This window comes from Amblyomma mixtum, chromosome 1, assembly GCF_055824585.1.
Source record: "Amblyomma mixtum isolate Tamu chromosome 1, ASM5582458v1, whole genome shotgun sequence".
In the NCBI taxonomy this organism is placed as follows: domain Eukaryota; kingdom Metazoa; phylum Arthropoda; class Arachnida; order Ixodida; family Ixodidae; genus Amblyomma; species Amblyomma mixtum.
In genome coordinates this window covers 35,510,055-35,531,817 of record NC_143012.1, presented here as the reverse complement: position 1 = coordinate 35,531,817, position 21,763 = coordinate 35,510,055, and the positions used below count along the sequence as shown (strand labels likewise).

The 21,763-nt window shown below is 46.8% G+C and overlaps 1 protein-coding gene across 1 annotated transcript in view; it reads right to left on the bottom strand.

Moving 5' to 3' along the window:
• Nucleotides 1-21,763, bottom strand: part of cdm (importin-13-like protein cdm) — a 55,011-nt gene that overhangs the window by 21,405 nt on the left and 11,843 nt on the right. The window contains exons 6-13 of the mRNA XM_089547470.1: nucleotides 20,410-20,675; nucleotides 18,767-18,851; nucleotides 17,407-17,538; nucleotides 13,317-13,530; nucleotides 9,461-9,510; nucleotides 9,094-9,365; nucleotides 6,566-6,764; nucleotides 3,614-3,889 (exon numbers count right to left, since the gene is read on the bottom strand). Of these exons, the coding sequence (XP_089403596.1) occupies nucleotides 3,614-3,889; nucleotides 6,566-6,764; nucleotides 9,094-9,365; nucleotides 9,461-9,510; nucleotides 13,317-13,530; nucleotides 17,407-17,538; nucleotides 18,767-18,851; nucleotides 20,410-20,675 (1,494 nt within the window). The remainder of the gene's footprint in view (nucleotides 1-3,613; nucleotides 3,890-6,565; nucleotides 6,765-9,093; nucleotides 9,366-9,460; nucleotides 9,511-13,316; nucleotides 13,531-17,406; nucleotides 17,539-18,766; nucleotides 18,852-20,409; nucleotides 20,676-21,763) is intronic.

Below are 21,763 nucleotides of genomic sequence, written 5' to 3'. Positions count from 1 at the left end.
CCGATCTATGGCCTCAGCAATAAAATATTACAGCGAAATGAAAGTGCTGAATGCTGATAAAGCTGCTGGTACGATTGCCTTCACACAGAGAATGAACGACTTGTTCGATGCCATGAATAGGCGGCATCCAGGTGAAGGAGTGCGCAGTGGAAGTCGCGACCTCTCTCTGATCACGGAAAGCCTGCAATGGCTGAACGCGTGGGAAAGTGACCTCCGAAGTGGACTCATAACAAAAGATATGTTTCTCACCCAGTCAACTGCTGAAGGCCTGCGGGTTACGTTGTTATCAACGTTAGACCTCGCACAATATTTGCTCACTGAATGCAGGTTCAGATACGTCCTCACTGCAAAGTTCAACCAAGATCCACTCGAACGATTCTTCGGGAAAACTCGTCAAGCTGCAGGGGAGAACGACCATCCTGATATGCCTACATTTTTGCAGCTGTACCGGATGCTAAGCCTGTATAGCTTGCTGAAACCACCCAAGTTCGGCAACTGCGAAGCCCGAGAAGAAGGACCGGTATTGAATTTTTCTGCTTTCCGGGAAATTTTTAAAAGCGATTCGGAACGATCACCACTTGATGACCTAAAAGAGAAGTTGGACGGCATCATTGAAACCGAAGAATGGGAGTGCGATGAGGTACTGCGCAGTGACAACAACGATGCGGAAGTCGTGAACGCAGTTTTATATTATGTGACAGGGTTCCTGACTAGGAAACTAACAAAAATGTTTCCCTGCTCAAAGTGTAGAGCGTCTCTTTCAGTTGCAGTGCCAACGATGAAAGAAGCCTCTTTGACACTCTGCAAAACGAGGGGTGGACTCCTGCACCCAAACACCAAACTGTATAACCTGCTTCGCTGCGCAGAAGACTTTTTTTCGAAGAATATGGATGACTGCGATGTCTTTTGGCGCACCATCGACCATGTTCTGGACACCTTTAATGTAACATTCCCTTGCCATGAGCATAAAAATGACGCTATCGCGAAGATTTTGCACTACTACGTCGCAATGCGTATGAGGCAACGTTGCATTGGGGAAACACGGGACACGCAGAAAACAACAAAAGAAAAGAAGAAAATGTCAAGGCTTTGTAAGGATTGAGACCGTGGAGTATCAAGCATTTGTGCGAGTTGTGCCCGACAACGACTTCAAGAAGCTCCCAATGCCAGGCGTCTGCGAACCATCAAAGTGCAGCACAGACACGAGACTGCAGTGTTAACTACTTGTGAAAGACATGTGGAAAGTGGCGCAGAAAAATAACTGATAGAAATGATTGTCACCGTATTAACTGACGCCCTCAATGTATATATGTAAATAGATTTGTACATAGTGTACCACTTTCCACAATCATTTCGTGTGGTGCGTCCCCTCGGAGGGAATGTGAATAAATGCGATGCCTTCGTATATTGCTGTTCATTTGTCCTATCTTATATGTAGATTTCACACTTTGGCGCTGGCTGAATTGAAAGCAACATACGAAACCATGAGAAGTTATAAAGTGCAATGATGTATTACTTGCAGCTTACAATGAATTTAGAGAACAACCTGGCACTGAATTTTATTTGACTGATTTGTTCCGACTGAAGAGGACACGCGAATCAGCAGGCTATGATGCAAGTACGTGTTGCCTTATGACCGATGCTTGCGCCTGGAGCATGTTCACCTCTTCATCTTTTTAGCTTAGCTGCATGCCTCTCTCTTCTGGTCCCCAGGTCCCTGAAGGTAAGCGCACAAAGCTAAAATGCTTTGCATGCTTCATGTGTATCCAACGAATTTTCTTCACGACCGTCAAGTAAAAAAGGGCAGCCATCGCGCGCGGCACTGCCCACCAATAGGCGGAAGAGCGCCAAGCCGCAGGAAACATCAACGGTTAGAATTCGAATGTAGATTGCCTCCCGTACTATGAAGCCACGTTTTACCGCACGATAAATCAGGGCAGCATGACATTATTGTGAAGAAAATTTTGGTCGCGCAAATGCTCTCCCGCGGAAGCACTGCAATGCGCGCGACGGCGCGAGCGCGCGACGGCGCGAGCGCGCGTCGTCCTCGGGAACCTGACGAGGGCGGCATCCGGCGGCGGTCGAAGGAAGCAGACAGCGCCTGTGACTCTCCGCGGTCGCGGGAGAGAGGCGAGTTTCGCCTCCTAAATGCTTCTATCTCCGTGCCCGGGGCTTACCCGGAAGGAGGCAGTGTTATATAGACAGTTACAGACGGGGTCCCTGCTCACCCCGGTGCTAGCTAAGCACGTGTGTCCGAGTGTGTACGCGAGTGACATATGCAGACTGTGCGCGAAGGAGAGAGCCACCGCGGCTCACATCCTTTGGGACTGTAGCGTAAATCCGCGCGAAGCCAGCGAGAAGACGACGATCCCGCCGCAGCTAGAGGCTGCAATGAGGAGCTGTGATCATAAGACACAACTCAAGGCCGTCCAGCAGGTCTCGGCAGCTCTCGAGAGGCAGCGACCGAGCGAAACCGAGGAGAGGGGGGCGGCGGCCCTCTCGAACCCGCGGAAGTAGCGAGGGACGTAACAAGACCTCAAGGAGCACAACGCACGAGATTGACGTAGTGGCCGCGTCGCGGTAAAAGCTTGTCCTCCCTGCTTGGAGGGAGCCTAACCGACTCTGCAGGCTTTCTAAATAAAAGTTGTTCTCTCTCTCTCAAGTGGTACTGAGGCAACCTGCCATGATTCAAGGTCGCTGTACAACAGAAACAAAGAACGAGAAGGTTAAGAAAACGATGATTACGAGAAAACGATGATTACAACATAATTAATTTTAAGTAATTTTGATTATTCCTCAATATCTCAGTACTACAATAAAACTTGGTGCAAATATGCAGGCATGTATATAAACCAAGAGGCAAATTCAGAACTGCTCTATCACCTGCGAATGCAGGTGATAGCGCTGTACTCTTGCACTCTTTTTTTTTCCTTGCTGACGATGACGATGACATCCCGACTTTCTTATCTGACTCTCGCTTATCATATTTTTTTAACCTTATTGCTCGTTTCTCATGACAGTCTCATTCCTCAGCAGCTATTGTTTCATTTCTTGCTCCCTAAAAACTTGTCTGCATTTTTGTTACTGTGTTTTTTTTCTTTTCTTGTTTAGTTTTTTTTTCTTTACCGTGCCGAAGTCCTCAAATATGCTACTTGCTCCTGTTTTGCTATTTTCTTTTACCTTTTGTATATTGCATATTGCCTTGTTGGACTACGATCGCCTTTGTGTTGACACTTACTTGACCTGTGTTATTTTAGTGTATGTGATGTCCCACTCCTGCGACGGCCTCAAATGTGAGGCTAGCAGTATGTTCAAATAAATAAAATTATCGCTACAGCAATTTCACGCTGTTCTGCTGTTGGGGTTAGTATTCACATGAACTTCTATCTCAGCAGGCCTCCTGCTTTCCTGGCAGTTGACACTCTGACCTTGCTTTGATAGATACATGCAGTATGTCGGAAAAGACTGCTCCTGTAATTATGTTACCTGGAAGTTGTGGTGCTGTGAGTTATGAACTGAGCAAATGCGGAGGGGAATGTGTCGAACGGATGCAAACAGTGGGCGCCAAACTGTCCTCGGACAACCACAGCTACGCCACCTCGCGAACGCTCACCTCGATGGTGGCCTCATCAGAGGCATGCCTGGCGGCAACCACACTCAGCATGGGCAGGGCCCTTGCCAGCACGGGCTCCACCAGGGAGGGTGGTTCCTCGCGGCTGGCGAGCCCCGAGACGAGCGCCGCCAGCTCGTGCAGCACCTGGCCCACCGCAGGGGGCGCTGCTGTCTGCAGCATGGGCAGCAGGTGGTCCAGCACCACGGAGAGCCAGGCCTCGGACAGGCGGAGCTGCCAGGAGGCCAACAGCTGGCCGGCCAGGCTCAGGAGGCGCACCTGCGGAGATAAGGATGAACAAACAGGTGCATTCCCACAAAGAAGGAAGTAAGGTGTGAAGGAAAAAATTCGCAGTGGCCTAGCTCTGGTTTAGTAGAACGTTAAGTTGGGCGAGTTGGTATAGGTTCATGGTTGTCCTGTCGTCGCCTTTACTCTTGTGTCTAGTCTTTTGTGCGCTGTTTTTCAACCATTAGCTCTGGTTAAGCCTGGATATACAAGCGAAAAGCTGCATTTATGCTTTGTTTGACGTCATGGCTGTCGCAGTTCGCGCACAAGGCACTGGGAGCACCACGATAGCAGTGTAGATTTTGAGCCAACTCCCTTGCTATCACTTCTGAGTCTTCTTTTCTTCCTTCCATGGCGAATGTCTGCGCCTCTTCTATGGCCGCCGTGCACGCGTTATCGCAACGCCTTGCGAAAGAACCTTCTCTTGGGATGGCGGCGGTGACCGCGCGGCAGCGGCGAAGGGTAAAGCGGTGGCGAGGAGAAGGGAGGGGGTGGCGAGGAGGGAAAGGGCGTGCCGCGGCGGCGCCCAGGGGTGGCCCACGCGAAGCGCGGTATTGACGAGCCTAGTGAAGCTTTTCGCTTCAAAAATGGCATGGTACGACATGTGGAGTTTAACATCCCCGAGCTGCACACTGGCTGCACTAAATTTTTTTTTGCGTGCGTGTCGGCTGTATGAATTGAGGGGGTAGAGGAGCAACGCCACGTTTAATCGCAGATACCTTCGGTGTTAATGAAGCTGGCTTAATAAAGTTCTTGCGGTATGGTTACGAGCGATGGAATACTGATCGTCATGCAGTTTTCCTAACCTCAGTAAATATTGTTTCATTTCGTGGTCCCTCAACCTGGACTGATGTTACACAGCATGCCAACGCCTTTTGCACTTTGTCTCCGTCGAGATGCAACCGCCATAGCGAACCTTGCAGGTAATCCCAATGAGGAACCCTATGTGTTGCACACTGCTGAAAATGTGCACTTAAGGGGGGACACTACCCAAAAAGTGAACTTTGAACCGCTTGCTCGATTTCATTGAAACTTGCGAATATCACTGCTGGGACCACCTCTGCCAAATTTTATTATTCAGCGGGGGGCTTGTCTTGAACATTGTAGTGCTTAAAATAAAATAGGATGATTTTCAATCATGTGAGTCTGTTTTTCTCATCTCCTGTTTCTTCAGTAAACTGTCAGCTCAGAAAAACTATCATTCCAATATTACTTGATAATATTGGTATATTGTAGCAGGTTTTCTGGAGCGAAATTTTATGAGGAACACAACTGCCCACTCAGTTTGTCTATTCTTTTCCCTTTTTTCACAGTGAAAAATGACTTTAAAGAAATTAACGTAAAATGAAAACCCAATGTCATTCTTTGTATGGTATCATTTTTTCAAAATATAGGAGAACTAAGCAAAATAATTCCATAGTTGTGTGCTCTGGACATTCCCAATGCCACATAATACAAGAAATTGAAAAAATTACCCTTATTTTCAAACAATAGTTTTCTTAAGGAAGCATAGTCATCCTTGGCATAAAGGTTGCATAACCTGCTTCATATTTATTCTAGAATAATCAAATTTGGCAGAGGTGGTCCCACCAGTAATATAAACTAGCCCCACAAGTTTCAATCAAATCGAGCAAATGGTTCAAAAGTTCACTGTTTAGGGTAGTGTCCCCCCTTAAAGGTGCCCTGCGACGTAGATAAAGCATGGGGTCTTTATTCTTTGTATGCAGAGTAAGGGACATTGTGAGTCTTGAACGCGCATTGAGATCACCGAAATCATAGTATTTGATATTTTAATCTTCGCTAGAAATGCTTGTTTCGAGCCGATGGTGTCGCAACGCGACGTCCATTTGCGGCAGCGGAAATGAGGTGGCATCCAGATAGGGCGCTGCCTTTCTCATTGGTTGGGCGTCCAGTTTGCATATTGTTCCTTTATGCTTGCGAAATGGATCCAAAATATTATGTCTCTGAGTACTGAAAGCTTTTCGGATGCCACAAAAACTGGAAAGAAGCAGGGAAAGCTAACGAACACTAACAAGAATACAGCTAGGGGTGACATTTTCCATTCTGCTTCAAACCTTCGTGGGGGCCAGCGCTGTTCAAAAAACGTTGGCTCAAACCAGAAAGCGCGCGCGTCGAGACCGGCCGTGACCATACCAAGACGGCAGCGAAAAAAAAAGCCAGTCGATACACCTTGCCCAAAATGTGAAGAGAAAGGCGGGACAGGAGACGGGAGTCGAGTTTGGGGGGGAGGGGGGCTACCGCTGACAGCCTTAGAGTCCGACTAAAAAAGAAACTTCGGGAAGCTTCCTTTGTTATTAGTCACCCCTGCCCTGACTACGGCGCCGCGTACACAGGGGGAAGATGCCGTCAAAATGCGCAGCTGTCTACAGCCCTGACAAAGCAACAATTGCATGCACGCTTCCGCTGCGTGTGCGCTGGCGCGGTTCTGATTGGTAGCGCCCAATCTCGGTACTGGGTGAGTGAAATGGGCGAGTGAAATGCGTTTTCGCCTGAGCTTTTCATTTTGAATTTTCAGAGTGGAATAACTTTCGTTTGCGTGCTCCGATTTCAATAATTCTTTTTGATCTGGTCTCTGGAAAGCATGGCGAATCTATTTAATGATATTAACCGGTACTGAGGAAATCATCGCGGTGCCCCCTTAAAGCTCACCCTCTCGCGAGGACGCAGCTGCTGTCCCAGCAGCAGTCGCTGAGTGGACTCCAGCAGAGGGCGCGTGTGCGGTATGATCGCCTGGGGGCAGTCTCGGGCGAGGTCCTTGAGAGCCAGCGAGGCAGCCACAGATATCCTGGGGCCGGCCTCCAGACCCTGGAGAAGGACTGGCAGGACCGCACCAAGCTGCTCGGGGTCCCTACAAAAAAGTATGGGCAGCTGCTATGCACCTATGTGTGAGCGTGCACACACACACACGTGCTTGTAGATGAAAGGCGTGTCCGCCGTTTCCAGTCGAAGTAGTTTGCAATAACAAATTCATTGGTTCATAACAAATTTACCCAGTTAGGCTAGTGAGGCTTAATTAAGCATGCTTATGCGACCATCGCAAAATGCACCGTACGTGTGAGAAGTTCTTAGGCAACGCTAATTGATCGAAAAAGGCAACACTCACGCCATACCCGCCCACGTTTTAGCACAAAGGAAAAAAAAGCAAAAGAACTCTCTTTATGTCCACAACAATTTATTTTTACATAAAACCTTCAAAGTCTTCATCTTCGGATGCGCTATCGAAAAGGCAACGCGGCTGAAGCATTCTCTTTGCACTACGTACTTGCAAAGGGTGACTAAAAAAAAACATCGGCTTCTCTTGGCTTGTCTTGACAATGGCGAGAAGCACGACTGTCGCCATCTTTTGGCATTTCACATTACCTTTGCTTGGGCTCTCCGAAACGGTCGCGTGTTTAAGATCCCGGAAGTGGTCAACCCCGCCGTTTCATGATAAAGTTCACCTAAAAAAGTAGCGCACGGTGGTCCCCGTATTGAAGTATTAACCATGTTACAACCGCGTTATTGGTAGTAATATTTTTTCGGTTAAAAAAGCTTGAACATGAACCTGAGTTATTTCTGAACTCGCAAAAAGAAACGGAAAATTCGCATATAAGACGCATCCTTGTATAGGACGCACCAGCAAGATTTTTGGAAAAAAACCCCGTCTTATACACCGGAAAATACGGTACTTGCTCTGCACTCATGACAGGTGGACAGAATATTCTACAGACTCTTTTCAAATCTTCTTCACTTCCATTGAATTCCACTGGCTTTACATGAATGCAGGAAGAATGCCCTAGTATGGTATACAAGGCTTTACATCTTGAAGCGATACATGGACCATGAAGGACGCTGTAGTAGAGGGCTACAGAATAATTTCGACCAGCTCATCATCATCATCAGCCTGACTACGCCCACTGCAGGGCAAAGGCCTCTCCCATGTCTCTCCAATTAGCCCTGTCCCTCGCCAGTTGCGGCCACCGTATCCCCGGAAACTTAATCTCAACCGCCCACCTAACTTTCTGCCAACCCCTGCTACGCTTGACTTCTCTTGGAATCCACTCCGTTACCCTCAAGGACCAGCGGTTATCTTGCCTTCGCATTACATGCCCTGCCAAAGCCCATTCCTTCCTCTTGATTTCGACTAGGATGTCGTTAACCTGCGTTTGTTCCCTCACCCACTCTGCAAGCTTCGGATCTCTTACCGTTACACCTATCATTTTTCTTTCCATAGCTGGGTGTCTTTTAAGGGGGGGACACTGGTCTTGAAAAAAAAAAATTTTATTAATGAAGTCACAGTTACGAAATCTTCAGGGAATATGTATTTTTGTGTGCTGATTCTATATATGTCATTTAATTTCATGTAAAACAATTCCTTGAGCACTTATGCAGTTTTTATGCTAGTAGTTTGCGGAGAGTTTTGAAGAAAATTTGCTGCGGAAAACTCGCTGAAATGTATGCCATCGGGTTCTCTTGAAACCAAGGAATACAATAAGGGTGAAATTGTCTTCCTGCTTGTCATAGAACTTAAGTTATAGAGTTTTGAAGTTGTCGCTTCAGAAATGAGAACGAAAGTGTGTATTCCTGTTTCTGAAGTGGCAGCTTCAGTACCCTATTACTCAAGTTCTATGAGAGCCAGGATGATAATTTCACCCTTATTGTATTCCTTGGTGTCAAGAGAACCCAATGGCATACATTTCAGCGAGTTTCCTGCAGCAAATTTTCTTCAAAACTCTCTGCAAAATACTTGCATAAAAAGTGCATAAGTGCTCAAGGAATTGTTTTACATGAAATTATATGACATATCTAGAATCAGCGCAAAAAAAAAATACATGTGCCCTTAAAATTTCATAACTATGACTAAATTAATAAAAATTTTCTTTTCAAGACCAGTGTCCCCCCTTAATGTACACAATAGCAGGCCAGGGTCACCTTACCGCTGGCTGACCTCTCCACCTTTCCTTTCATTAAGTTGCTTTCTCTCTATCTCTCTCTCTCTGTTTGACATCACAAAGCACATAGACGCCCTCTGCGTTCTGTCTGCATCAAGATGCAATCACCGCGGCCAGGATTCAACCGGAGTCTTCTGACTCAATGCGACCCAAATGCGGCGAGTCAGAAGAATGTCCAAAGCATTTCACACTTTGAGAGCAGGCAGTGCAAGTGTTCTGGGGACAAAAAGAGAGAGACCACCCAACTGGAGCCAGGTGCCGAGGGAGCCGAGGCAGGACAAAGTGGCGGCCTGGAGATGCGGGTGGGACATGAGGCCCGGCAGGGCTGCCTGAAACTGGGGGCCCAGGTAGCGCTCCTGGTGGGGCCGGACATTCTCGGCCACCGCCTGGAATGCCAGCAGGCAGGCCTCGGCCGCTGGCCAAGCCTTGCCGTCCTTCTCGAGCATGTGCATGGCCAGCTGCAGGTGGGCGCCCAGGGCCGCGAGCAGAGACTCCCGCAGGATGTCGAACACTGACATCTGGGCGATCATGCGAGGGGAGAGAGTTGTGTCATTCATCGACACATCTAAACGGACACTGCCCATGCCACGCTGGATCATCCCGGGGCACTTACAATGCAGTCTCCGATGTCCTGGCGACAGCAACGCAAGGCATCTTTCTCTTCTGGAAGGCAAAAAAAAAATTGACGCTTTAATGCGCATTGCATCAGCTATGCCTGTAGCAAGTACAGTCAAGCCCACTTACAACAATATTCAAGTGCCATGAAAATACCATTGTTATAACCAATAATTGTTATAACAGGGTTGTGCCGAAAAAAAGAAAAGATGACAAACTTCACAGCATTTATTGACAGTAAATACCCGGAGAGTTTTGATTGTTCTAATGCCTGTAAAAGCTCGTTAATTCGAACTTCAGGGAACCGGAACAATGTTCACCGTTCACCCATTACCAAAGCACTGCCATCACTGCACCACCGGGAGCTTCGCGCACCTCCATGTCACAGGAATCAAGCCGGCTTTCCGGAAGTGATTCTTACGGGAAATTCAAGAAGCATGCAGAACTAAGGGTGCGGTGACAGCTGACAAGTGAAAAACCGCGCTGGCTGCACGCACGCACGCGCACTGTACTGACTGATTGGGAGTACGCATGGTGCACGTAGCCAATGCAGCAATGCAGCAGCTCGCCTGACGCGTTGACGCCTGCCCCTGGGACACGTGAAATTTCTGAAGTGGGGACCATGGGGAAGTTAGCGAAGAACAGTGGAAGATGGCACAACGTATGTCCTGCCATTGTCAGCCATAGCTCAGAGTGTGAAAACAAAGAAAAACGCGTCTGCACATTTTTTTCTGCAAGCGGCGCACCCCTCAGTAATGTTAATAATGGACTGCTCTGCCAAGGCTCCCTATCATGCTCCCTACTTTCTTCTCTGCATGGGCCTTTTGCTCAGGGGAACGCATTCACGGGCTGTTTTGCTTTCATGGCGTCGCTGCGCCGGCTTAATCCATTCGTCGGCCCCACACGCGCGCGCTTTTCTGTTGTAAGCATGGTTTTGCTGGTGTGGTTGTAGCATTTCCTTGTTTTTTTTTCTATAATGGTTGACACTCAATTACCAGATTTAATTGTTATAACCAATAATGTGCCTTGACAGCAATGCTATAAGCAGTTTATTTTACCATAGAACACATGGCAAAGCTGATGGTGCCATGACTGACCATTGTTATATCCGATATATGCTTTATGCTTTATGGGGTTTAACGTCCCAATGCGACTAAGGCTATGAGAGACGCCGTAGTAGAGGGCTCCGGAAATTTCGACCACCTGGGGTTCTTTAACGTGCACTGACATCGCACAGTACACGGGCCTCTAGAATTTCTCCTCCAAAGAAATTCTAGCCGCCGCGGCCGGGATCGAACCCGCGTCTTTTGGGTCAGCAGCCGAGCACCATAGCCGCTGAGCCACCGCGGCGGCATATCCGATATATGGTTATAACCAGTATTGTTGTAAGTGGGCTTGACTGTAATACGAGGGAGGCACAGGCAAGCATGCATGTGAGGCACAGTGACAAGACACGACAAGAGTGTGGCTTCTTTTACAATGAACAGACAGCCTTCACCAAAAGTAAACAGGCAAGGGGGTTTGTCTATCAGCCACATAGTGCAGCCTTTACTTCACCTCTGAGGTTTCAAAAAGTCTCGGAAGGTGAAGACAAGGGTTCTCTAAATGTTCTCCTTACCTTACAAAGACTTTGAGCTTCACTGCACAACCTCGTTGCTTCGTTACTTTTGGGGAAGACTGTACATTATAGCTACATAGGGACAACTGATCGCTAATCTGTGGTTTGGAGCAATGCCAGGACACTAATGCACGAGTAGTTTATATTTTTTTATTAGTGTGAATTTGCGTGTGAATGTGTGTGTAAGTGAGAGAGAGAGAGAGAGTGTGTGTGTGTGTGTGTGCGCGTGCATGTGTGTGCACGTGCGCGTGTGTGTGCATGTGTGCAGCTGTACATATTTTTCTCTCGCTATCTCTCCTACCCGTGTTCCACCTTTCTATCTTCTCTGTGTCTCTTATTGCTGCCGAAAGCAGATCAGGTGCTCAACTCCTTCCAAACCATAGGAAAAGGGGCAATTTCAGGTCTGTGTGCATAAAAAATTTATTCACCCACAAATTTGAAAATTCTGCTTTAGTGCCACACGTCACAGTGCAGCTACTAGAGCTATCTTTTTAATGACTGAAAGGAAAAAAATCAGGACATGCAGTGCTTACAAAGAAAGAAAATCTTTGATTGGCAAGATTTGAGAGACTCAAGTTCACAAAAATATTAAATTATACCGTATTTTCCGGTATATAAGACGCGGCTTTTTTTCAAAAATCTTGCTGGTGCGTCCTATACAAGGGTGCGTCTTATATGCGACTTTTTCTGCTTTTTTTTGTGAGTTCAGAAATTACTCAGGTTCATGTTCAAGCTTTTTTCACCAAAAAAATATCACTACCAATAAGCGGTTGTACCACGGTTAATACTTCAATACGGGAACCACCGAGAGCAACTTTATTAGGTGAACTTATTAAACGGTGGGGATGACGACTTCCGGAATCATAAACCCGCGGCCGTTTCAGAGGCCCCAAGCAAAAGTGATGTGAAATGCCAAAAGGTGGCGACAATAGCGTTTCTCGCCATTGTCAAGACAAGCCGGCGTTTCTTTTAGTCACCCTTTGCAACTTTGTTTGCTCCGTGTACGTAGTGAGAAGAGAATGTTTTAGCCGAGTTGTCTCCAGAGATGGGCATGCTTTTTGATAGCGCATCTTAAGATGAAGACTTCGAAGGTCTTAAGCTAATATAAAATGTTGTTATGGACATAAGGAGAGTTCCTTCATTCTTTTTTCTTTTTTTTTTTGCTAAAACGTGGGCGGGTATTTCGTGAGTGTTGCCTTTTTCGACCACTTAGCGGTGCTTAGGAACTTCTGACAGGTACGGTGCATTTTGCGATGGTCGCACAAGCATGTTTAATTAAGCTTAATTGGGTAAATTGGGGTGCGTCTTATACACGGGTGCGTCTTATATACTAACTTTTTCAGTGACAGCCTGCATATATGGCGGGTGCGTCTTATACAAGGGTGCGTCCTATACACCGGAAAATACGGTACTCAGCCAGAAAGTAGGAGAATAAAAAAATCTAGAGCATGTACATATTATATGTGTTCCTATGGCACAAACGAGTATCCAAAGTTACAGAACTCTCCATGCTCAACTTCCCAATCAGTAAACGAAAATCAACTGCTCGCATGAAGTGCTTTGCAGTGCAGTGCAAAAGTGAACCCCGGCCTGTCTTCAGAACATGCCCGGTACTTTCAAAGAGGCTCGGAAAGCAGTGAATCACCTTGGCAACAACGAAAACGAAAGTTACAACAGTCAACAGTCCTGGCTGGGCGGAGCAGTGATCTCTGTCCGAACTAAAATCTTTTAACACAAAGCTATTGTTTCCATCGACAAAGCCATGTTGACGCTAGAGAATTGTGAGAACACTGCCAATGCTGAGCAGCATTGGTGCGAGACGATACCACTTTGTATACCGTGCTTGCTGTGATCGCTCCACGTCGACAGATTTCAAGGGAAGTTAAAAAATACAGCCTCATAAGCCCGACAAAAAAACAATCTGAAATTGAGGTACAGCTCTTTTGAAACATACTGAACAGCACCACTTGTCCAGAAGCAGCCCATATTGAGTAGAATGGGCCATTTCGAGCCATCGTTCCAAGCGAACAATTTGAAGAGGCACAGTAAGGAAAGAGCTAAGATCTTGGATAGTAAAGTGAAGCGGCCGGCACCAATCTTTTTCCTTCCATTCCATTTTATTTTCATTACAACTAAACCACTACACAAACATAATGAAAAGCCAAGCCCAGCCAATCCATGCCCAAATCCAAGACCAGTCAATCCATACCCGAATCCAAGCCCAGTCAATCCATACCCGAATCCCAGTGAGAGTCGTCCAGGGGCAGCTGTGCCTTGCGCAGGAGGGCTTCAAAGAGATTCTGCCAGACCGGCTGCAGCAGGAGCAGCAGGGACTCTCGCTGGGACCCGTCAAACGAGGAGACCGCGTCCTGGACGCTGTGCCATGCCGGCAAGGTGTGCCGGCTCCACGTCTCTTCGATTGGGTACTGCCGAGGCGTCCCAGTGCACCTCTGCAGGGGGGGACGTCGCAGTCAAGCAACAGCCACTAGCTATTAAGGATGCGTCGAGTGAAGTGAAGCGTCGGGTTAACCCCTCGTACAAGCAAGTTGCTCACAACGCAAAGATGAAGCATGACATTCATGAAGCAGGGGCAGATATGCACCTCTAGAGATATGCACAAACTAATACAGTATCCGTGGCATCATTACCGCCAATTGGTTTAGGCTTTAACTGCAGTGACCACATCTGGTACAGTCCAACCTCGTTATAATGAAGTCGCATTTTGCACAGAAATTCATTCGTTATATCCAATATTCGTTATAAAAGTATGCACTAAAATTCCCGCAGAAAAGGTCGCTAATAAACCCAAGTAAAGAGTACTTTAAGATGGACAGCACAGGGTTGAAAAAATGCACTATTTTTGAATTTAACGCGTGGTATAAGCATATGAAACCTCGCCTTGCATTTCGTACTGGAAAGCAAGAGCGAACTCACAAATCGGGATGCATGGCCAGGTGCAAAAACTGATTTATTTAAAAAACGACGTAATCTCCGTTTGGTGGCACTTCACACTATTTGACAGGTTATATTTCTCGACGAAATCAACACAGAGCAGCGCTTTCCCGATGTCAGCTGATTTGGCCACAGGTAGGTTCTCGAGGTACCCCCTCAACTTCCTGGCCATGTCAGCGGCCTCGGCGCTGCTGAGAGCTCGCACTTCGCCATATTCACATGCATCGCTGTTTCTAGCATCATCTGCAGAAACCACCTGATCAGCAATTTCTTGGTCGGTCAGTTCGGGCGCCACAGCCAAGTTGTCATCTGCACAGATGAATGCCTCGAACGTAACGTTTGGAACCGCCAGCTGACGCCATGTCGTCTTGCTGAAATTGTCCGCTTGCCTCCCAGTTGCATGCGGAAGCTTTCTGCCTACTTCTCGCAGTTCTCGGCGACAACGGCTGCTTCTTCGCCAGACAAGACGTGGCAAGCAATCCGATGGCGGTCATTAAATCGCTGCAGCCAGCCACTGCTTGCATGAAAATCATTGTGGCCTCTGACGGAAGTGAGACTTCTCGCCTTCATTTGAAGGACGGCACCAGACACAGGCAGGTTACGCACTATAACGTCCTTGAACCATGCAAACAAGGCATCTTCAACATCCTGTCTTGCTGTCATTCTTCACAGCGCCTGCAGAGTGGGCGTTTGCAATCTTCTGCCTTGCGCTCAAGATAACCATCTTATCTAGATAGATAAGAGTGCTAGGCGCAACACCGAAGTCCGCGGCAATGACTTTTCCTTGCTCCCGCGGTGCGGGCAGGGCACTTTTTTCTTATTTATTTTTTTAAGCCCACACTAATATCTGTCAACTGCCCTTAATACCTTTATCTTCGTTTCAAGCGAAACTGCTGTTTGTTAAGACGCGTTCCGCGACGGCGTCTACAGATTGAACTGCAGAGATAGCGCGCGCGGGTCGGAAATTGCGATGGCGGGGGTGGCCGGGGAGCGGGCGTCGGTTCGATCACGTGCCAGTCGCGTGCTAGGCAGCCGTTGATGCTAGATTCATTCGCTCTCCCTAGATGGCGTCGCGTGCGGAAGCGCGTGTGATTCAAACACTTTTAGGTGTGCGCGCTTCAAAAGATCAAAATTTAGCGTGTTTTGAGATTTTTTCCTACTTGTTTGCGCATTTTGAGCCCCGTGAATACAAAAACTGCTTCGTTATAACCGATACAGTGTCAAATTTTGAATTTTTCATCTCGTTATACAGATGAACTCCCATAGAAATAAAGCATGCCCAACCAAACTTTTCCTTCACTTCGTTATATCCGATAATTCGTTGTATCCATGTTTGTTATAACGAGGTTCGACTGTACTAGCAGGACATGCACTCAGCCTCTTGCTTGCAAGGGGTAAAAACCATAGTTTTTCACCGATGCGATGGTGGGTTTAATGGTCTTAGGACGCAGCTCTTAAGCGTCCGCTCCTGCATTCTGAGTTGCAGTCGTCTCCAGCATAATGCACCACCTATCAGGAGGAGTGTTATGCCGCGGCAGATGGCATTTCGGTCTGCTACTGCATGCCACGGCGAGAGCGTAGGAATGGACAACCGGAAGGTGGCGTGTGAAGAGCTGCGCTTAAATTTCACATTACCAACTAAATTTTTAACTGCAGCGCTACTCTAACTCTCAAAAATGCTGGTCTGGGTAGCCATTGCAAGGCCTGTGCAGAGGCAGCACTGCCCACCAGCCACCCTCGATCCACCTCACTCCCACCCACCTGCACCCCTCAGAGGTGCCATTCACCCTTCAACCATTCAGTAACGCCACCCACCATTGACCCACCTACCTCTATGCTCCATAAGGCCTCCACCCACTGTAAGCCCAAGCATCATCGGAATGAAAAATTAACAGCAAATTTGAATTCAAAGAAGCAACGGCAAAAATAGCTGCCCCCCCCAGAAGCACCACCTCCACCATCCAGAGAAATTCTGCTGTGTGTGTGTTTGTAAAGCCTTGGCTTAGGGTAGTAAAAATATCAAAGTAATCACTGGGGGTAAAATCAAACTACTTTCACAGAACTGTTACACCAGATATCAGGAATGTTCCATAGTGGTTTTGTTCGAGGGGCAGAATGATACTGTACACGGTTTTTGCATCCCAGGCATCACCATGTTATGCCCAGCTTCTACCAATAGGCACCCCGAAAGAAAATGGCACTTGCCAAAGAAAAGAACCTGAACGTATGACATGGGAGCTACCATTATCCTCAAACAAAACAAAAGCGGATAGGATAGCCATTTATTTTTGCTCACAAAAATACCCGCCCCTCCAAACACACAAAAAAGAAGAAAATCACTGCAAAAGAAAAACAATTTATAGCCAATTTCAAGCTAAACAAAATAGTGGCTGATTTCTACCCTCTCTCCAAAAGATGCGAAAAAAAAAAACGACTTTACACATAAGTAGCTAATGCACCGAACAAAGGGTTAATGCGTGCAGGACACACAGAGCCAATGATTCAGCATGCAGAGTTTTGCTGTCAAAGTAACAGCAAGTGTCCGCATCAGCAGCTTTTAACTGCAACGTGATCCAGTTGGCATTCCCCCTTTCACATACTACTACCATCCTGTGCACGAAAGAGAGCACAGAGCTGTCAATAGGATGAACCAGACCAGTCAACCCAATTACAGAGCATAAGCTGCATTGTTCACACACACACATAACATAGCCAACAATCATGCAACTTCTGTCCCTGTGGCGCGTTTTACAAAAAGAGGTGGACAACAAGCATTTCTCTTTTTTTTTTCTAATGAAACCTAGAAGTTTGGTTCGGGGGGGGTGGTTTTAACGTCCCAAAGCGGCTCAGGCTACGAGGGACGCCGTAGTGAAGGGCTCCGGAAATTTCAACCACCTGGGGTGCTTTATGCACCTGGGGTGCTTTAATAACGCGCACTGACATCACACAGTACACGGGCCTCTAGAATTTCGCCTCCATCGAAATTCAACCGCCACGGATGGGATCGAACCTGCGTCTTTGCCCACAAGTCACCGTGACGGTTGAGACCTAGTAGTAGTCGGTTTGGTTTGGTTGATGGGGTTTAACGTCCCAAAGCGACTAAGGCTATGAGAGACGCCGTAGTGGAGGGCTCCGGAGATTTCGACCACCTGGGGTTCTTTCACGTGCACTGACATCGCACAGCACACGGGCCTCTAGAATTTCTCCTCCATCGAAATTCAGCCGCCACAGATGGGATTCGAACCTGCGTCTTTCGAGTCAGCAGCCGAGCGCCGTAACCACTGAGCCACCGTGGCGGCTGAAACAACTAGCAGTAGTCATTCTCAAGACGTCCCTGCCTGCTTGTCCCACCTTGAGGACCGAAACGGACTCACCAGCAGGAGCTCCAGGAGCTTGATAATTGTGGCCTTGTTGTCCGGCTCAGACTCCAGCAGCATTGAGACCAGTCTGTGGGCGTGGCAGTCCACAATCTCAACAAGCAGCCTGCACAGCTGGCCACAGGAATCCTGCGATGGCGAGCAGCACCACAAGAGAGCATTAGCCAAAAAGTTTCTTGAACAATAACAAATAGCCTACTAAAAAAAAATAAAAATACATAAATAAGTTAATAAAGAATACACACCAAATGTCATCCAAGCTGGTCAAATGTTTTTAGGGGACACCCCCAAGGTGGAGTCGATTTGTAATAAGGGAGTAATTGCTCATTGACATCCACCCGAGCGCAGCCATACAGTTACAAAGGAAAGCTACACAGCTTTCTCAGAAACTTCGTAGTTAAAGAAAAATTCTTCCTGGTCCGGGGTTCGAACCCGAGACCACCACTCCATCGGAGCAGTCGCTCTACCAACTGAGCTAACCGGGACGGCAATCTTATGGTAGGGAGAGAGCGAATTGATCAATAACTCGAAGTGGGAACAGTGTTGGTCAAATATTTAGGGGAATCCCCCAAGCCGGAGTAGATCCAAGCAACAGACAATTTGAACAATCGATTTGTCCTTACAAACTGAACGGCCAATTCACACAATCAACTTGCGTTGATTGAAGACTTCAGACAATTTCTTCGAATTATCCGAGATTAAAACAAAAACGAAATTTTTTTTTCACCTTCACGATGTGAGAGAATTTGTCTGATGAGACTTTTCCTGGACCAGAACATTTCAACGACAGTGTAGCAGTGACAGCAAGAAAAATTATGAGACAGTCTACTGTCCAAGACCAGTACAGAAATATTGACACATTCTTGTCAGTCGTTCTCTCTGAGGACAGTAACAAGACAAGAACTCACAGTTTTACCAGGAATTTATATTTTCAATCGACAAAGAAAGTCGGGTCAGAGCCGATGATAGCCACCGTGCTGCGTTCAAACTTCACAGCTCTCCTGATAGTCGCATGGAGCAGATATACTAAATTATGAATAGGACTGAGTACCATACACACTTACTGTTGTTAGAAGATACTCTAGGTGTTTATGTTTTTTTTTTTTTCAATGTCACAGTCATTGCTGTCACAAGAATTGCACTGCCCACCGCATTTGTCAGGGTTTGCAGATACCGCCTACCATGGGAAAGAGACATTCCCACACTGAAAAATTGCACTTTAAGTTTTCTCAGCCCCACAGACTGGTGTGTGTTTATTTGGGCAAGGAGTTTTCAACTGCCACAAAGAAAATATAACCGATAAAAGTCAGTAGGTTATCTCTTTAATACCAATCAAAAAATGGGCAAAAAAACTAACCGTGTCATCTGAGGACAACCTTTCCACGATGACATCTTCCAGCTGCACCACCCGTTCCACCATATCCGACAAAAACTTTCGGTACCTGCAGAAAAAGCGCAAATTTCCACTAAGTAAGAACACAAAATAAAGACATATCCAAGCCAAAGTATTAAAGGCATTGTGAATGTTCCTATGACAAGCATTGCTTCACATAGGCCAGTTACACGTAAAAAGTAGCGTACCACCAACAACACGACAAAGCTACGTAGACAAAACATGAAACCAAGCCAGTGCTTGGCATTACCTAAATCATTATTAACATAAGGTACTGATGAGGATAAGAAGCCATCTCATGCATTACAATTTCATCTTTATAATTAATTTCAAAAAACCAGGACCAACAAGCACTGACAATACAGTCAGTCAGTTTATCCTTCCAATTTATCCAGCCTGTCAGCTCTCTTGGTCCTAAATTATTTGGCATTGTATCTCCTCAGTAAAAGGCTGCTTTCATTAAAACAGTTCTTGCTGGCATAAAATAAGAAAAGAAACATGGTAATTAATTTGTAATTAGCAACAGTTTCTCTCATTCACCTGGCTTCCTAAATGTACTGCAATAAGGGTTTTGCAAATGTCTCCTATACATGTGGAGTGGTAGGCGAATCGACATGCCTTGAGAAGTTTACTTAAATCAAAACAAATTAGGGCAGTTTTGTGGCCCTATCCTAGTGCCATTAAAATTCAACATCGTCATCAGCAGCTATCTAAAACTGGAATAATCCTGAATGTTGTTCATACCGAACTCATTTACAAATATTGTGCAATGTTTTCGCTGTGCCTTATGTGCTCCATAAAGTGTCAAACTGGTTTCTCAGCACCCAACATGACACTAAATGGCACTGAATCTGAATGTATTGCACCTGAATCGAAAACAATGGCGTTATTTTTGGGATGGGTAATATAATGCACCAAAAACAAAGGTTTTTATAAATGAGAAAAGATCACACACACAAAAAAAAACATACACGTGTCGCCATCTCTGGTCGATTTTGTAAGTAAAATACATGTTGACACCAATCTTTGAGCCTGGATCCCAGAGACCTGCTGCCATTCATTTCCAAACTGAGGCAATCAGTAGTCCTATCCTTTCCGGTACGGATGTCAGGAGTTCTAACTGACTGGCACAAAGACTTTTAAAACAATTTTCTCAGCGATAAACGAGTCTTTTTGCTGCCGCACAAATGTCAGCGTAGCCAGAGAGAGCCGAAGAAACAATTTTTTAGTGACAAGAATAACTGCATGACTTTGTCCCCACTGTTCCTCGAATGAAAGCAAACCTAAAATCTCGAGCTCACAACAGATATTGCAAAAATTGTAAAATGTAGCGTTTAACGTCCCAAATGAATGCATGGGCTACTATGAGGGACTCCACAGTGGAGGGGTCCGGGTTATTCTAGACCCCATGGGTACTTTAACATATGTCGTCATTTCACACCTTGCAGGCGTTTTTTCATTTTGCCTCCATTAAAATGCAATGCCGCCGTGGCCGGGATTCAGTCTGGCAACCTTGGGATCACCACCCGAATAACAAAACCACTGAGCCGCAGCGGCAGGTCAAGAACAATATGCTTTACCCAAAACATCCCAACCAAAGCACCCACTTGTGAAGGTCCGGATGTCCGGCAATGGTGGTCAGCACCTCGGTGGCTGGTCCGCAGAGCTCCGGTTTACGGACACACGCCATCACTCGTGGCAGTAAGGCCGTCTGCTGTTCCCAGTCAAATCCAAGCTGGGACCACGAGCCAATGCAGGCCAGGGTCTCGGCGTCCATCACCGCAAGCTGGTTCAGAAAGGCCAGGACCTTCTCGCTCGAATCCTCCAATGGCTTCCGGCTTGGACCTCGCATCGAATGTTCCAACGACTGCAGCTGCAATCGCACGTAAACGCACCTAAGAGAGCTGACAGTTAACCTCGTATAATATGATTAATACGATGAAATCATTTGAGTAACTACTACGTTAAAGGGACACTGAGGAGAAATTGAAGTTGGCTTGTATCGACAGAATACCAGCTCCTGATTACAAAAACGCCACTCATACTGACAACAAAGCTCTTGTAACGTAGAAAAGAGCAAGAACCAAAATACAGGTATCGCCGCCACAGGCCAAACTCGCAAGTACAAGCGTCATGACGTCATATAACAAAACAGTGTTGCTAGAACCAATGGTTCTAGCAACGCTAGGACACGAGAAGCACAAATCACTGAGGCACAGGCAATGCATGCGCAAATCTCCTTGACGTCGCCAGATGGCGCCACGTGCCGGGCAGCTACGCGCTCGCCTGAAGCATCGGGACCAATCAGCGCCTGCTCGCCGGCGTTAGGCGGGCTCCCGGTATTCCGCTAGCGGTATCAAGGTACACGGTATGCTAAAGGTGTCTATTTGCGAGAACTTCGTTGACGACTTCGAGAACGAGATCCATCGTAACGCTCGCAAAACGCCGGTGCAAACGTAAGCGAAGCAACTGTAGCGACGGCCGCAATAGCCGATAGATGCCTTCAACGTGCGGCCGGCGGTAGCTTTCTTTTCGGCTGCTGCTAAGCCGTACTGCTGGCCGCCAGAAATCACGGAGTCTGCATCACGTCATGTCACGTCATGTTTCACGTCACTTAGTCCTCTGTCGTCATAGCCGAATCCCAAGTTTGAATCACAGCGGCGGGAAAAACCTTTTCAACTTCGAATCCAAATCTCTTAGAAATAAATGCATTTTTCGCTGCCGGCCAAGTGGCAACAAAGCCATGACATGCCGAACTATCGGATTTTGCTATAAAAAATATATTAATAGTGCTCTCCTCAGTGTCCCTTTAAAGCATATGGCATCAAACTCACTGTTAGAGAAATATTTACTGCACTCACTAGTTAGCATACAGAAAACAAACCTAGTTCTTGTGTGCATAGTGCTGAATTCGCCTGAAATGAAGAAATCACTATGTGCAGTGAATTCTCAGGAAGAGCT